Consider the following 18,163-nt stretch of genomic DNA (forward strand, 5'->3'; position numbering starts at 1 on the left):
CATCTTGCAGGAACTGAAGGATAGCAGAGAGGGTCGGATCTGCAGCCCCCACCTCCCTTGAGAATATCTTCATAATCCATGAGTAGGCTCTCTTGGTAGAGTCAGCTCTTGAATGAGACAGACAGCGTTCTCAGGACCGACTCTGAAAACCCTTCTACTCTGAGAAAGGGACTAATCAACCTCCAGGCTGTCAGGTTGAATCTGTGCAGAGGTGCATGTCTCACGACACCAGAGTCTGCTGAGGGGGGGAGCCTTCAATATTGCCCTCGACTCATTTGGGTGAGCTGGGTAAACCAGGATCTCTTCGGCCAAAACTGTATGATGGCTATCACCGAGGCCTGATCCTGACGGATTTTCATCAATACCCTCGGAATCATAGAAAACGGAGGGAAGATTTAAGCCAGCCTGAACCTCCAGGATATTGACAGAGCATCTATCACCAGGGGGTTGTCCTCCCTGTAAAGGGAGCAAAACCTCTCCACCTTGGCGTTTAACCTTGTTGCCATGAGATCCACCTCTGGCATCCCCCACTTGAGGACTATCTGCTTGAATATCTCCAGGATGTAAAAACCACTCCATTGTTGGAAGACAGCAGCTCAGCCAATGCGTTATCATATTGAGGGAGCCTCGAATGTGGATAGCAGAGAATTTGGACAGGTTTGACTCTCTCCAATCCAGAATCAGCCCGATCTCTGATAGGAGCGGAAGTGATCTTGTGCCTTCCTGCTTGTTAATGTAAAGTACTGCAGTCATATTGTCTGACTGGACTTTCACAGCTTTGCCCCAGATCTGAGGGGTGAAGTGAAGAAGGGCTAGCCGGATAGCTTGAATCTCACAGAGATTGGATGAGAGAAGCCGCACCTGAGGAGACCAGGTTCCGTGAACTGGAGAGTCATCTAGGTGAGCGCGCCTGCCTACTTGGGATGCATCTGTTGTAAATATGATCCAGTTTGGCTGGGTCATAGACTTTCCATCTAAAAGATGGATCCACCATCTGAGGGAAAACAGAGTTCTCCAAGACAGGGAGTTTAGCCAGGCAGGGCTGCCATTCCATTTGGAGAGGACCTCCCACTGTAGAGGGCGGAGGTGCCACAGAGCCCAAGGGACTGCTTCCGCAGAAGCTGACATGAGCCCCAACATCTTCATGAGAGTCCGAATTGGGACTCGCCGGGGAACGGATAGGACCTCTGCCGTGCTCTTCTTTCTGGAGAGAACTGGAGAGACATCCCAACTGAGTCTTTTATGAAGCCTAGATATCTTACTGAAGTTGACGGGCTCGCGTTCGACTTCTGCCAGTTGATGATCCAACCTAAGTGGAACAGAAAGGAGATTTCTACATGAGGATGCTGGGATAGGACCGCCGGAGAAGAGGCTTTCAAAAGCCAGTTGTCCAGATAAGGAATGATGGTCAGTCCCTGAAGTCTTAAAGCCGCCACCACAGAAACCACCACCTTGGTAAAAGTGTGAGGGGCAGAAGAAATGCCAAAAGGAAGAGCAACAAACTGAAGGTGTCTGGTGACACCCGACACCTGGACCACGATCCCTGAGATATTTCCTGGAAGCAGGATGGATCAGAATGTGCAGATATACATCCTTGAGGTCTAGGGTTGCCATTACGTCCCCAGGACGGAGAACGTAAACCACTGACCTGATTGTTTGTTTCCATACGAAACGCCACCTTCCTTATCTACCGATTGAAACAACTCAGATCGATAGTCATCCGGAGATCTCCTGACGCTTTCGGAACCAAAAAAACTGGTGAATAGAACCCTAAGCCCCGTTTCCCTGCCAGAACCTCCTCCAGAGCCCCCTTGTGGATGTAGTTCTGAATGTAGGCCTCCAGAACTGACTGCTTGGCAGCTTGTAAGAGCTTGGTCTTGATGAACTTGTCTGGAGAAGGAGAGATGAGATTGATCAAATAACCTTCGGAGATATTCAGGACCCAGGGATCTGAAATATTTTAGATCCAACTCTCTTTGAAGTGGGAGAGACTGCACCCGACAGGTAGATGAGGCAGAGGAACAGGGAAGCTTTCTGGCAGGAGTAACGGGAGTCACCCAAGAGACTCGAGGAGGCCCGTAGTCAGGAGGTGGCTTTTTTATCCTTGGCTGCTCTGCGAGAGCGCCTCAAACCCCTTCGCTGCGCTCCCCAGTCCCTTTGAGATCTTGACTGCTGGCCAGACCTACCCCCACGGTCCTGTCTGCCCTGCCCTCGAAAGGACTGTTGGGGAAGACTCTTCCCCTTTTTATCTGATATTCCTTCCATAATTTTATCAGGCTTCGAGCAGAACAAACGGTTGGGGTCAAAGGGAAGGCCACATAAATTGAATTTAGAAGAGTTTTCAGCAACCCAAGGCTTAAGCCATAAGGGCCTACGGGCTGCTGACACAGGGCCATGGCTAATTTTAGCTGAAGCTGGTATCTCACAGGAAATCTGTTGCCAGGTTAATGGTTTAAAAGGCAGCCAGTATGTCGTCACGAGACCCCACCTGATCCATGTCAGTCTGAATCTGGTTCAGGCAAGTCCAGAGGAACGTAGAGAAATGGCTGTAGAAGCGGATTCTGTGGCTGCAGTGTAACCTCTTCTTAGACTGCACTCTGCTCTCCTGCCAAGGGGATCCTGCAGACTAGACCAATCGTCTACTGGAACCAGAGTGCGTCTGGACAATTTGGCTATTGCCATGTCCACCTTGGGAATGGAACCCCACGATTCCACCAAGGACTTAGCCATAGGGAACATGGTTCAAATTTTTTTAGTTAGAACCGGACCTTTCTCAGGTTTCTTCCACTCTGTACGCATGACAGAGAGGAAGGAGGGTCTCATCCGCTTTAAAGACACGTGGTGCCCGAATAGCGGGATCGGAAGGCTTCCCCGTGTCAACATCATGGTTCCCCGACCTAATGGACTTGAGTAGTCTGTGTTTTTTCTGGAGGAAAAATACATGAGGTAAGCTCCTCATACTCTGAGGAGGAAGAAACTAAGGAGACCACAGAGGGTCTCTCCATCGGAGCAGAGGACCCCATAGCGTCCACATAGCTTTTCACCCATGAATACATATCCTGCATGGTAGGTTCACCAGAAGGTTGGACCCTCTGACGGCAGCTGTCACATCTAGAGTAGGGATAGCAATCATCCAAAGGAGTGCTACAATCGGAGCAAGATAAATGCTTCCGCTTGGAAGCCGACTATCTGCTATCAGGATCCCGCGGAGAAGAAATCACTGCGGGAGGAAAAGACAATAAGATATTTGTATATATAAACAAATGTTACTAAGCAGAAAGGTAAGAGGCACACCGAAGGTAGCAGAAGAAAGAGGTTATCCAAGAACAAAGGTGCCTATAAGCAGAAAAAATACCAGCTTATAAAAGGCTCTGGGAGCTAGCTGTGAAGCATGTGCAGCCAGAGACCGAGCTGGTGCACAATGCTTCCTTAAATAGACTAAACCCAGAAGAAAAACTCCGCCCCTAGGCGGGGAAAAAAAATAACCAAACTTATGAAACACCTATAAATATAAGAAATGATACCTACCAGGGCATAGAAGTAACAAAAATGCTAACAGGAGGAAGCAGAAAATATGATCCCCGGCGACCGTGAATCACAGCCGCGAGGAATACCCAGAAGTGACGTCAGACGCCATTACGACGTCACGTCCGGAAAATGGTGGCGCCCATCGGCAGCGGAAAACCGGACCGAGGACGCCGCGGAGAGGAGCAAAACAAGGTGCGCTAGCACGATGCAGACCGCCAGTAAGCTGCCGGAACCGAAGAACAAAGGACCAGCACCTGAAAAGAAAGAGGACAGAATAAAACACTGGGGGTGGTTCCCTCTTTTATAGGATTTTTTTTTTTTTTATTCAAATAATTTGTCACTTTTATAAGAAACTTTTACAAATATATATCCCTTTCCCATAAGACTGTAACACCAAAGAAGGTCCATTCTGCAATCCTTGTTATTTTTGAACAAATAAAGTACAGTAAGAGATGGTGTAGTTTTTCACGTGTTTCCGTGCAAGTCTTTTTTAATTTTTTATTGGGGGTGGTGGTCCGTGCAAGTCTTTTACTTTTTCTTTCGTAGGTCCACCGAATCTTGTTCAATCATACACATCATGCATTCTCATGTGTAGTATGGTAACATAGCTAATACAAACATAACAGTATATTAGTTATGATAAAGTGCGACAGAATTCAACTGGCACAGCACTTTCAAAATTTGAAAAATTCACCTATCCGTTACACAGATACAAAGATTATAATGTAACATTATAGTGTTGTATCTATGCATTCCATATTTTATCAAACTTTTTAGTATTGCCTCTTTTCTGATACACAAATCCTTCCAATCTCACCAAAGTATGAACTTTTTCTATTAGTTCTGTTACTTTAGGAGGACTGGGGGCAATCCAATAATATGCAATTAGCTTTCTAGCATTGTATTGTATACGCATAATGGCTACCTTTTTCTCTGCCAGTATAGGAAATGCTTTAACATATTCTAATATGCATATTAATGCTGTCATACCTAGCTTAACACGAAATACCTTATTTATGATCTCAACAACATCCAACCAGTATCGTCTTAATAGTGGACAACTCCACATGAGATGGATTAGATCTGCGTTAGGCATCCCACATCTTGGACATTGATCATCTGTCCTATACCCCATTTTATTTCAACACTTTAGGGGTCCTGTACACTATATGGAAAAAGTACAGCTGAGATACTCTATGGGCCTCACTTACTGCTGTTTCCAGGAAATTTTTCTAAGACCGTCTTCCATTGTTCCTCTGTCAGATCTGTGATATCTTGCCGCCATTTGTCGTATAGAGCCAATGGACATCTCTTCCATTTTGCCTCCATAAGATTCCAGTAGTGAAGTGAAATTACTCCACCAGTGGCTCCATGGGAAGCCTTAAGATCTATAATACGATGTTTTGCGACAGGTATTCTTTTACCGTGTTGCTCCGGGAACTAATGGCATGTCATGTGCAAGTAGACATAAAAGAGGGTTCTAGGTGATTTAAATTCCTGTTGCAAATGACCAAATTCTTTAAGTACCCTATTATCAAGCAATTGGTGAATACGATTAAGACAGTATTTTTCCCACACTTGTGCATTAGCTACTTTATTTAGTTCCCCATACATGTGGTTGAGCCAAATCGGTGTAAATCTAGTAAACCTATGAACATCCGCCACCTTCCTGGATTTCCACCACACCTCATGGATTGTGCGTAACAATTGGTAAGTAATCAATAGAAGACTGGGCACACCTCAAGATATTAAGACACTAGATTTAATCGATTTAAAACAGTTCAAAATAATAACATTAAAATAACAGTCAAGGACAAGATCTGTAAAATTCGTAATAAATATTGGCATTAGAATAACACTCAAAAAACAGTATCTGTGAATACAGAGTAAATATTATGACAATGTAAACCTGTCAGTACGCTGAGGATCCTAATAAGTAGCAGATAAATTCATAAATCGGCTGATTGTATGCGCAGTAGCCCAGCCGATCTTACAAAATTTCAAAGACACTCAGTCACTGATAGTGAAACCGGGATCCTTAACAATAGCAGCACGGCATCAGACACAAGGCAACAACTAACGAGGTAACTGTAAATTCATATCCCTTGTTGGCAGGTTAGTTGTAAATCTGTAGCGCTAGCAAGCGGCTTGGTACCACCTTGATAGCGCCTGCAGTGAGGATGTTATTTGCAACACCCGACCAGCACAACACTCAAAAAACAGTTCAAAAAGCAGTTCAAACTGTGTTGTGCTGGTCGGGTGTTGCAAATAACATCCTCACTGCAGGCGCTATCAAGGTGGTACCAAGCTGCTTGCTAGCGCTACAGATTTACAACTACCCTGCCAACAAGGGATATGAATTTACAGTTACCTCGTTAGTTGTTGCCTTGTGTCTGATGCCGTGCTGCTATTGTTAAGGATCCCGGTTTCACTATCAGTGACTGAGTGTCTTTGAAATTTTGTAAGATCGGCTGGGCTACTGCGCATACAATCAGCCGATTTATGAATTTATCTGCTACTTATTAGGATCCTCAGCGTACTGACAGGTTTACATTGTCATAATATTTACTCTGTATTCACAGATACTGTTTTGTGAGTGTTATTCTAATGCCAATATTTATTATGAATTTTACAGATATTGTCCTTGACTGTTATTTTAATGTTATTATTTTGAACTGTTTTAATCGATTAAATCTAGTGTCTTAATATCTTGAGGTGTGCCCAGTCTTCTATTGATTGCTGTCATACTTTTTAGAGTAGTGGGGTGATACTACTCGACTGTGGGCACCCCGGTTGGTGGTCACACAAACTTGTGCGTCTGACTACCTCTGATTTTACAAAATGCAATCGCACTCTGCAACCAGCACTCTGCCCTGCCTTTATGCTGGATGTTGAATAAGGCATTAGTGTACATTTTGGCCAAAGCGTAATAAGCCATTCACCATGTCAAGGTCGCCTTCATGAGTGGTCCCTAACACTAGTTCCTACCTTTTATGGGCCATGACAGCCACACAAAGTCCAGGGAGCGCAGGTACAGCATGCACGCCAAGCACACTCTGCTTTTAACCCCGTCCGGTGCCATTACAGCTTTCATCGGATCCAGGGATGCAAGTACCAACATGCATGCTGAGCCCACTATATACACTCACCTAAAGAATTATTAGGAACACCATACTAATACGGTGTTGGACACCCTTTTGCCTTCAGAACTGCCTTAATTCTATGTGGCATTGATTCAACAAGGTGCTGATAGCATTCTTTAGAAATGTTGGCCCATATTGATAGGATAGCATCTTGCAGTTGATGGAGATTTGAGGGATGCACATCCAGGGCACGAAGCTCCCGTTCCACCACATCCCAAAGATGCTCTATTGAGTTGAGATCTGGTGACTGTAGGGGCCATTTTAGTACAGTGAACTAATTGTCATGTTCAAGAAACCAATTTGAAATGATTCGAGCTTTGTGACATGGTGCATTATCCTGCTGGAAGTAGCCATCAGAGGATGGGTACATGGTGGTCATGAAGGGATGGACATGGTCAGAAACGATGCTCAGGTAGCCCGTGGCATTTAAACGATGGCCAATTGGCACTAAGGGGCCTAAAGTGTGCCCAGAAAACATCCCTCACACCATTACACCACCACCACCAGCCTGCACAGTGGTAATAAGGCATGATGGATACATGTTCTCATTCTGTTTACGCCAAATTCGGATTCTACCATTGGAATGTCTCAACAGAAATCGAGACTCATCAGACCAGGCAACTGTCTTCAACAGTTCAATTTTGGTGAGCTTGTGCAAATTGTAGCCTCTTTTTTTTCCTATTTGTAGTGGAGATAAGTGGTACCCGGTGGGGTCTTCTGCTGTTGTAGCCCACCTTTCTTTCCCATTCTGACATTCAGTTTGGAGTTTAGGAGATTGTCTTGACCAGGACCACAACCCTACATGCATTGAAGCAACTGCCATGTGATTGGTTGACCAGATAATCGCATTAATGAGAAATAGAACAGGTGTTCCTAATAATTCTTTAGGTGAGTGTACTTCTCCTGGAGCCTAATGGCTACTGGTAGGTGCTATATAAGCAGACTCAGTTTTATACTGACTTTAAAACCAGCCTCCAGGGCATACTAACTGGTCAGGTGTGCATGACTGCATGGAGATCGCCACGCCTCCAATATAGACTGCAAAGAAAAAAATATGGGGGATTCAGCCCGCACAACCCCTAGCAGGTGCAGATTGCTATGGCGAAATACAGATACAAACGCAAAAACACAAAATGCAATCGCACTCTGCAACCAGCACTCTGCCCTGCCTTTATGCTGGATGTTGAATAAGGCATTGGTGTACATTTTGGCCAAAGCGTAATAAGCCACTCACAACGTCAAGGTCGCCTTAACGAGTGGTCCCTAACACTAGTTCCTACCTTTTATGGGCCATGACAGCCACACAAAGTCCAGGGAGCGCAGGTACAGCATGCACTTTGTGTGGCTGTCATGGCCCATAAAAGGTAGGAACTAGTGTTAGGGACCACTCATGAAGGCGACCTTGACGTGGTGAGTGGCTTATTACGCTTTGGCCAAAATGTACACCAATGCCTTATTCAACATCCAGCATAAAGGCAGGGCAGAGTGCTGGTTGTAGAGTGCGATTGCATTTTGTGTTTTTGCGTTTGTATCTGTATTTCGCCATAGCAATCTGCACCTGCTAGGGGTTGTGCGGGCTGAATTCCCCATATTTTTTTCTTTGTAATATATTATTAATACCAAGATATTTGAAGGAGGACACTATTTGTAAGCCTGGTATATCTATTACATTTTCCGATAATGTCATAAACTGGACGAAGCCAGTTCTATTGCCTAAGCCAGACAGTCTGCCAAAACCATTTATTATGGACATAGCTTCTGGAAGAGAGGAGCCCCATTCGTCCAAGAAAAGTAACAGATCATCCGCATATAAAGCCACCTTTTCAGTCAATTGCAATCCTTTCACCCCAATCGCTTTCCTGAGTGCTTCTGCCAGAGGTTCTATTGCTATATCGAACAATAAGAGCGATAGAGGGCATCCCTGCCTAGCCCCTCAATGCAATGTAAAAGATTCTGAAAGTTTCCCATTAACCCTTATTTTTGCTGTAGGACTGGTACAATATTTGTATCCACTTGATAAACTCTGGCCCAAACCCCTATACTTTAAGAACTTTCCATAAAGATCGCCATTCCACAATGTCGAATGCTTTGTTGCGTCAAGAGACATGACCGCTGCATTCAAGGTGTGAACAGACCCACCTGAATGTTCAAATACAATCTCCTAATGTTCACTGCCGTTGACATGTTAGGCATGAAGCCTGCTTGGTCAGTATGTATAAGAGATGCCATCACTGAATTTAAGCGGTTCGCTAGTACTTTCACCAGTATCTTTACATCCACTTGCAGCAAAGAGATGGGCCTGTAGGACTCCGCCTCCAGAAAATCCCCACCCGGCTTCGGAATCACCACTATGATCGCTTCATTCATGGAAGTGGGCAATCTGCCCAACTTATGAGCCTCCTTATACACTTCCAATAATTGTGGCAAAAGTATGGAAGCAAAAGTTTTATACATTTCTACAGGCAGTCCATCTCCTCCAGGGGCCTTATATTATTGGTCATATCCCCCACTGCTACTTCCATTTCTTTTATAGTGATAGGAGCGTCCATCATAGACCTCTGTTCTACAGTTAGAGTTGGTCGTTTTAACGGATCAAGAAAGTCATTAATCTCTGCTTCTGAAGCACAGATTTTGGAACCATACAGAAAGGAGTAAAATAAATGCATAATTTTCTAGTATCTGTTCTGGTGTATTACATAACTCTCCTCTGAAATTGCGTAGGGAAGCTACATAGGTTGGTTGCTGTTGAGCTCTAGCCACCAGTGCCAATACTCTACCCGCCTTTTCCCCCTATTCATAATATGATTGTCTCTGAAAAAAGCATTTATTTTTTGCATTTAGTAGTAAACGCTCATTCAATCTGTGCTGTGCTTCTGACCATTGCCTTTCAGACTCAACTGTGGAGTGTTCTACATACCTAGCTTCTGCCATCTCCACTTCCATTAGCAGTTTTTATGAACTGTGGCCCTGGTTTCATTCATTTTTGTTTTTTATTCACCTCCGCTGTTAACACTCCTCTAAGAAAAGCTTTCATCATGTCCCACACCACTAGTCTATCTGTCGGCAAATTATACGTAAAGAACTCCTTTAATTGTTCACCAATGCAGTCACATCTGCAAGCACATGTAACAAGAATGGATTGAACTTCCATATTTTGTCCCCTCTCAGGCTAGAAGACGAGAATTCAGCAGCAGCAAGCACAGGGGAGTGATCAGATATCTGTCGCGGAAGATATCTGATCTCCCGAATGAGGTGGCTCATCATAGCATTACCCAATATTAAATCTATTCTAGACAATGTTCCATATGTAGTGGAGTGGCAAGAATAGTTTTCCCTGTGGGTTTCTCACTCTCCAGAGAGCTATCAAGGAGGCTTCACATAGAATCCACCCAAACGGGGTGCTTTCCCTCTCTAACAGATGTCCAGATCTGTTCATTCTAACGCTGGAGATATTACATTGTTGAAATCCCCCAACAGTATCGCAGGTATATCCGGCAGAAAGGAGATCACATTCCTAACTATTAGTAGCGAGTATGGTGGAGGAATATAGATCCCAATTATAACACAGGGAATTGTGTACAGATTTCCATACAGACCGATGTAGCACCTCTCCTCATCCAACTGTTGTGTTATACATTCAAATACTACACTCCTATGGATAAGGATACTCACTCCTCTTGCATATGTGGAATAAGTGGCATGAAAGCACTGTCCCGCCCATTTGGGAGTAAGTAAATGAACCTGCTCTGCTAATAGATGCGTTTCCTGTAGGCAGAATACCAAGGGCTGATAGGCCTTAATGCCTTCTCTTATTAGCTTCTTTAATACCTCTAACATTCCAGCTCAAAAACCAACTAAATTAGCCATATCAATCCTGGGATATAGTGTATGCAATTAATTTTCTCCTCCCATACAAGGACACCTTTAAAATATGCGTGTTGATTACATTGTGGGCCCTAGTTGGATTGCATACTCCCTTGGTTAGCATTCTTACAGTCTTATGAATTTAGCCCCAATTTTTCCCTCCCCCAAACAAAACAAAAGCCTCTTCCACGGCAATCAGGAACCGAAGTTGAAAACACTGACTGCCCCGACAGGTTCCCGCCAGTTCACCTAATCCTAGGTCTGCGGGAGCAAAGAGCACCTGATGACGGAGTCAGTAAAACCTGGTGAGTTAATCCACCTAAAAAGAATAGGTAGCGTATATAGAACAAAGAGGAACAAAACAGTGATAACACTAGACAGCAAATATATACTCTGATAGAATACTAGATCGTGCCTAGTCTCCCCCACACAACCTCGGCTCTGAGTTGGTGGCAAAGCCAATCTATTACACACACTGCTCCCCTCACATCTGAATATCATGGGTACATCCTTAATTTATATAGCTTATCATAACATATGTCCTAAGCATTTTCTAATAAGGCGCAGGCACGCTCACACGCATCCCCTTGTCTTGTATGCAATTAAAATACTTGCACTTGACCATGCAGACCAGTCTTGTCACCTTTCTTCCCTTAGTTGTCTTTCATGTCTGTCCAGCCATTTCATTGCTTCTTTTGAGTCTTCAAAAAAACTGGTGGTACCCAGCGCAGCCACTCTTAGTTTTGCTGGAAATATCATAGAATAGGTGACATTGAGAGCTCTCAGCCTTCTCTTCACATCAAGAAATCTGGCTCTTCTTTTCTGCACCTCTAAGGAATAGTCAGGAAATAGTGACACCTTGTGTCCATTGATGGAAAGTTCTGGCATCTCTCTGGCTTTCCTAAGGATAATATCCCGGTCTCTGTAATGGAGTATTTTCATGAGCACAGGTCTTGGTGGTGCGCCCGGAAATAATGGGCGAGTAGGAACTCTGTGTGCGCATTCAACCGCTAATAAAGGGGTTAGAAAATCTGCAATGGGAGTGCCCAGTGATAAAACCATTCTGGAAAAACGTGCTTAACTCAGTCAAAGAGATATGTGCCTTGACACAGGATCCATCTTTGGCCTCTATCCTACTTACCGTAATATCCGCCTAGAGAATGTGCCATCAGAGAAAAGATTACTTTTCCAACATCTTACAGCTGCAGCAAAACCAAATAATACCTCAGCACTGGAACCAACCGAGCTCCCCCACCCTTTCACAATGGTTACACAAAGTTAGGCCTCATGCACACAACAGTATTTTTTCACGGTCCGCAAAAACGGGGTTCTGTTGTTCCGTGTCCGTTTTTTCTTCCGTGATTTTTGGAGGATCACCAGACATGAAGTTAAAAAAAAAAAGTCGTTTTGGTGTCCGCCTGGCCGTGCGGAGCCAAACGGATCCGTCCTGACTTACAATGCAAGTCAATGGGGACGGATTAATTTGGTGTTGACACAATATGGTGCAATTGCAAACGGATCCGTCCCCCATTGACTTTCAATGTAGAGTCAGGAGTCCCTATTGGAGTTTTCTCCAATCCGATGGTATATTTTAACTTGAAGCGTCCCCATCACCATGGGAACGTCTCTATGTGAGAATATACCATCGGATTTGAGTTACATCGTGAAAACTCAGATCCGACAGTATATTCTAAGGCTACTTTCACACTTGCGCTTGATCGGATCCGTTCTGAACGGATCCGATCATATTAATGCAGACTGAGGCTCCGTTCAGTACGGATCCGTCTGCATTAATAACTTAGAAAATTTTCTAAGTTCGCAAGTAGCCTGAGCGGATCCGTTCAGACTTTCAATGTAAAGTCAATGGGGGACGGATCCGCTTGAAGATTGAGCCATATGGGCTCATCTTCAAGCGGATCCGTTCCCATTGACTTACATTGTAAGTCTGAACGGATCCACACGCCTCCGCACGGCCAGGCGGACAGCTGAACGCTGCAAGCAGCGTTCAGCTGTCCGCCTGTCCGTGCGGAGGCGAGCGGGGCGGAGGCTGAACGCCGCCAGACTGATGCAGTCTGAGCGGATCCGCATCCATTCAGACTGCATCAGGGCTGGACGGAGGCGTTCGCGTCCGCTCGTGAGCTCCTTCAAACGGAGCTCACGAGCGGAATTGCGAATGCAAGTGTGAAAGTAGCCTAACACAGAGGCGTTCCCATGGTGATGGGGACGCTTCAAGTAAGAATATACTAAGAACTGTGGACATGACTGCCCCCTGCTGCCGCACCTGAGGGGTTAATTGTGCATATCATAGCCCCCTGTAAGAGATCAGGTGCTGCCAGGTCAGGTGCTGGCAGACACCCCTTCCTCCCCAGTTTTAAATTCATTGGTGGCCAGTGCGTACCCCCCTCCCTCCCCTGTATTAAATTCATTGGTGGCCAGTGCGCCCCCCCCCCCCCCCTGTATTAAATTCATTGGTGGCCAGTGCGGCCCCCCTCCCCCCTGTATTAAATTCATTGGTGGCCAGTGCGGCCCCCCTCCCCTGTATTAAATTCATTGGTGGCCAGTGCGGCCTCCCCCCCAAATCAATTGTGGCAGCAGAGTTCCGATCGGAATCCCAGTTTAAATTGCTGGGGCTCCGATCGGTAACCATGGCAACCAGGACGCTACTGCAGTTCTGGCTGCCATGGTTACTTAGCAATTTTAGAAGCATTATACTTACCTGCGCTGTCTGTGACCGGACGGGCGCTCCTCCTACTGGTAAGTGAAAGGTCTGTGCGGCGCATTGCTTATAGCACAGACCTGTCACTTACCAGAAGGAGGAGCGCCCGGCCGGTCACAGACAGGTCATATTTTTTTGACGGACAGGAAACACGGATCACGGACGACAAACGGTGCATTTTCCGAGTTTTCAACAGAAAATCACAGACAACGGAACGGATGCACACAACGGTCGTGTGCATGAGGCCTTAATCATATTTTCCACATGGAAGAACTTTCAGCTTGGGAATTAAGAACCTACGCTAAATTCTTCAAGATCTGGGAAGGCTGGGTAAAATACAGTGCCTCAACTCCTGCTTTACAACTGCTAACAGATCCAGCTTAATCAATACCCCGGGTGATCATAGCCCTTTACATATATTGGATACCCCTTCCCTTCCCCCTCTTCCCCGCCCAATACTTCTATACTGAGGCTACAAAGAATATTCAACATTAGGATATTCATACCTCTTTGTGGTAGAAGCTGTCGCGGAACAGGCATATTTACCCAACTTAACCGCAGCCTCACGTGGTCTGAGCGTCTGCGAGTTGCTGCTCCGGCGCCATCTTGGATATCTTTATCCACTCCTCTCACCTCCTTTCCTTTGGTCATGGCCGCTGTGTGTGGATTCTAGCAGCTACCGGAGGGGTCCTGGATGTTTCGGGAAGGCAGTTTCCGGGGCAAACCGTGTATTATGCCTGATAAATTGCAGAGGGTGTGCAGGAGCTCAGCAGATGCGCGTCTGTTCACATGTCCGGCTAGCCACGCTTTATAGGGGGTATTTAATTGAATGATTTACTTGGGCTCATTAATAATTCCGCCGGTCCTACCAGTCCACGGGGGTGGTTAACCCCATCTGTGCTGCTGGTAGGACATAAGGGAATGCACATATCACATTCAGTTAGACAATTGCCTGGACGAAACACCTCGATTGTCATTTATCAAACTGGTGTAAAGCAGAACTGGCTTAGTTGCCCATAGCAACCAATCAGATTCCACCTTTCATTTTGAACAGCTCCTTTGGAAAATGAAAGGAGTCTGATTGGTTGCTATTGGCAACTAAGCCAGTTCTACTTTACACCAGTTTGATAAATGACCCCCCTTGTATTTAAGGCTACTGGCCACATGTACATGGCCTGGGATTAGGCATTAGCTCGTACCAGTGTTCCATGCACCCTCTTGAGAGTCACCAGTTTACCATCTTCAGTTTCCTACTAACAACCTAGTTTGGTGATGGTGGCTATGTGTAATCCTCACTCACTTTATTTGATTTGATAGCCAAAAGGGATTCCATGGATTAATACAGGTCAATAAAGTTTGTACATATTTTTTTCATAAATGTCAAAGTGCAAGTTTTTGCATGTCACCCATATATCTTTTTCCTAATCTCTAGCATGTAGTGTATGAAATAAGAAACAAGTCTAGCAGGAGGACATTCAAACTCAGTTTTGTTTTGTTTTTTTATTCTCATGACACTTTTCTTGCTTAGTATGCTTCGTTTACACAGCAGTGTTTTAAATAACGGTACAGACAAGGGGAATGGCAATGAGTTAAAAGGATTTGTTAAATGCAACCATAGATAACTGCAATAATAAATATACATCAACTGTACAGCACACTTTTAGGGCTCAAAAAGTAGATATGGTTCACTTAAACCCACTGCTAAAGTGTTTCGATGTCAGGTGGGACACTCCCCACCCACGGTGCCAACATAATAAGGCCATCTAACTGGCAAGACTGGTGGGGTTCATTGGGGGCTTAAATGCTGGAGAAAAGCAGCAGTTCTGGCTGCTACCCCCATCTAATTTCTAGAATAAAGCTTTCACATTTACCTTTCTCAAGTAGGAATTGCCAACAAAAATGTGCATCTCTATATTGTTCTTCCAGCTTGTAAGACACAATACTATAGTCATTTGAGTAATTTTTACAGATGTGGAAACTGGACAGGGCTTCCAGTAAACATCTAAAATAAAGGTCTGTCTATGGTGTCATCAGATTGTGCCCCCATATATCAAATAAGGAAGCTCTACCGTCTGTCTTCTTAGATTATGGCTCTAGAATGGCCATGTTCTTTCCCTACACTAACAATTATGTGACCATGTAACAAGTACATCTCATGAGGCAGTGGCAGCCCTAGTGATGATATGGGCCATTTCTAAACAAGACTGCTTCTATGGATGCCTTGTAAGTTGAATAATGGCAGCATCATACCAGGACAAGTATAATGTTACAGTTTTCTGCTTGGTGTCTCTGCATAGATAAAGGATCCCTGCATAGAGAAACACGTTCGGAGTTAGTATGAGGGGGCTCTCATTGAGAAAGAATTCACCTTTTCTAGTCCAAAGCTTGAGGTGCAATAAGGCACTGACTGCCTAAATCTGTGCCATCACCTTTCATTGTTAGTCAATATTATCTCAAGGTAGCAAGGGATTGTATGAACCAATATTTAGTGAACATAGGTTGGACATGGATTATCAAACTAGGTAGTCTGCATCTACCCAATAATACATCTTCTTGGTGCATTCTCACATAATACATATACCTGAAAATAAGGTAGTCACTCCAGACATAAGGGTTAGCGCTATAAAGCTGCATTCAGTCTAGTAGTGTTACTATATGTTTTACTCATTTACTGGAAACAAGTCCGAAATTTTAATTGTAAGTCATAGGATGAGTGACAGTTTCCAGTTGACAATGCCATTATTGTTTCTGACGACCATGGCTCTCATGTTCTGTACTATATAAACACTAACTGTCAACCTACTGGTGTAGGGGGAAGCCCGTCAGAAAAGTAGCACATTTCCATTGACAATTAGAAAGTCCTGTGCTTATACCATAATCACAAAGCTGGATGGGCAAAACTAACTGCAAAAACCACCCACACAAAATAGTAATCTACCCTTTCTCTGTGCTGCATATGGTCCAAGCCCTTATTAAATACATTGCATTGTGTATATCTCTGCATGTGCTCCATCACCTTCCAATTCTCACCAGCATAAGGCCACAGATTCAAGTTCTCCAGTGTTCACCATCAGCTGGACCCACAACAGTCTAAAAATGAACTAGCAAACTTCAAATAAAACCAATAGTTTAAAATAAAAAAGAACAACTTTTCAATGAAAGAAAATTCCTGTGCAGCACGAGCCCCTATATACTGAGCATATTAAAATGGTAAATTCACCTTAGCATGGGGCTGTTCACAGCCAGCAGTATCCAGTGCCTATTAGAACTTAAATATCATTTAGCAAAATAACAAAATTAAAAAAAATATTTTTTTTTCACAGCTCTATATCCAGTGTGTTACATTCCTGTACCCTGGAAATAATTTATCATTAAATTATATTACCTTATGTATTCTTATATACAGATAACCTTTGTTCATCTTCCTCCAGTCAATGTATAAAATAGCCATTTTTTTTTTATTATGTCCCAAACATCCAGAGCTCTGAGACTCTTCTGTATTTGAGGTGTAAATCAAGTTGTCTGCTCACATCATCGGTACTAAAATTATTCTACAAACAATTCACAAACAAGGCAAAAACCCCACCAGAGACTTCACAAATACAAAGGTAAGTGTGCAGGTTTGGGCAGAACAAAACAAAAAGTTTAGCTATCTTGTTTCCTTAGTGTTCTGTCCATGGGGCAAGCTTTTGAGCTGTAAGAGCTCCCATATAAACAGTCTGGTCTCTCCTTCCAGGTTCAACCACTGAGTGGGTCTTCTCGATAATGAATGGCATGCCGCAGTTTCTCCTGCATGATGTCAAGGGAAGAGTACTGTGGGAGCTTTATCATGAACATGCAGGTCTCCACACGGATGTACCTGGAGTCTGGTGAACCTGCAAAATGCATTTTTCAAGGTTAGCCAACAGTAGTGGAAGTATGTGATGGTCTGTGCTGTGTGCTGATAGTTAAGTAGTTATCCAGCTTTCTAATATCAGAACTGAAGCAGAGTTCGGTTTCAAGTTTTTAAGTGGTTTTCCGCTTTAAAAATCAACTACTGAAGTTATTCAACGAAGTCACGAGCGACTTTGCGAATAACTTACTTCGGCTCATCGGAGCCCATACATTCTAATACTGTACGGAGACAGATGTCCTTACAGTATTATTCCGAAGTCTTGAATGAAGCGACTTCGGATGAAGCGTCCGAAGCTCGCTTCGCCCAACACTAGTGGGTGTACTCTACAAATCTGGCCTTTATTGAAAAATGGCAAGAGCAAAGCTAGTTTTGAAAGCAAGCTATAAGAAGTCCCGTTTGCAGTTTGCCACAAGCCATGTAGGTGACACAGCAAACATGTGGAAGGTGGTGCTCTGGTCAGATGAGACCAAAGTTGAACTTTTTGGCCAAAATGCAAAACGCTGTGTGTGGCAAAAAAAAAATCCTATTTTCTCGCTCGTATCATTGGGGGACACAGAAGACCATGGGACGTTAAAGAGCAATACTATGGAGAGGGAACAAAAACAGAACGAATCCAAGGCCAGTCATAAGTCCCCGCAGAAATGCGGGGGAAGGACACCCAAAGAACCCCGAAAAGGGACAGGAAAAACTATTCCCAGGAAGGCCAGCCAGAGAGAGGCTGAATACGCAGAGGCTCTGGCTAGGCAGAAGTAAGAACAGCCCAGGGAATATAAGCCACAGCTTAGGAGACTTCAGAAGAAGTGGAGAGCACACAGAATATCCACAAGATGGACAAGAATGAAGGCAAGTCAGTCACCAGAACAAACGGAGCGACTGCGGAAGATACAGGAGAGAGAAACATAGCCTGGATCCAGAATACTTCTAGGAAGTGAAACCCAAGGATCAAAACCCCAGGAAAAAAACACCCTAGAGTTATCAACAGTCACAACATGGCCTGAGAAGAAAAAAAAAAGAGGG

At 44.3% G+C, this 18,163-nt stretch overlaps 1 protein-coding gene across 3 annotated transcripts in view; it reads right to left on the reverse strand.

The window, feature by feature from the left end:
• Nucleotides 1-14,721: 14,721 nt before the first annotated feature.
• The window catches only part of HECTD4 (HECT domain E3 ubiquitin protein ligase 4), a 226,643-nt gene continuing 223,201 nt past the window's right edge, over nt 14,722-18,163 (reverse strand). For all 3 annotated transcript variants that reach the window (XM_044275799.1, XM_044275798.1, XM_044275797.1), the window contains exon 76: nt 14,722-17,126. In XM_044275799.1, the coding sequence (XP_044131734.1) occupies nt 16,990-17,126 (137 nt within the window). In that variant the 3' untranslated portion in view covers nt 14,722-16,989. The remainder of the gene's footprint in view (nt 17,127-18,163) is intronic.

The sequence above is a fragment of the Bufo gargarizans genome, chromosome 1 (assembly GCF_014858855.1).
Source record: "Bufo gargarizans isolate SCDJY-AF-19 chromosome 1, ASM1485885v1, whole genome shotgun sequence".
NCBI classification, from domain to species: domain Eukaryota; kingdom Metazoa; phylum Chordata; class Amphibia; order Anura; family Bufonidae; genus Bufo; species Bufo gargarizans.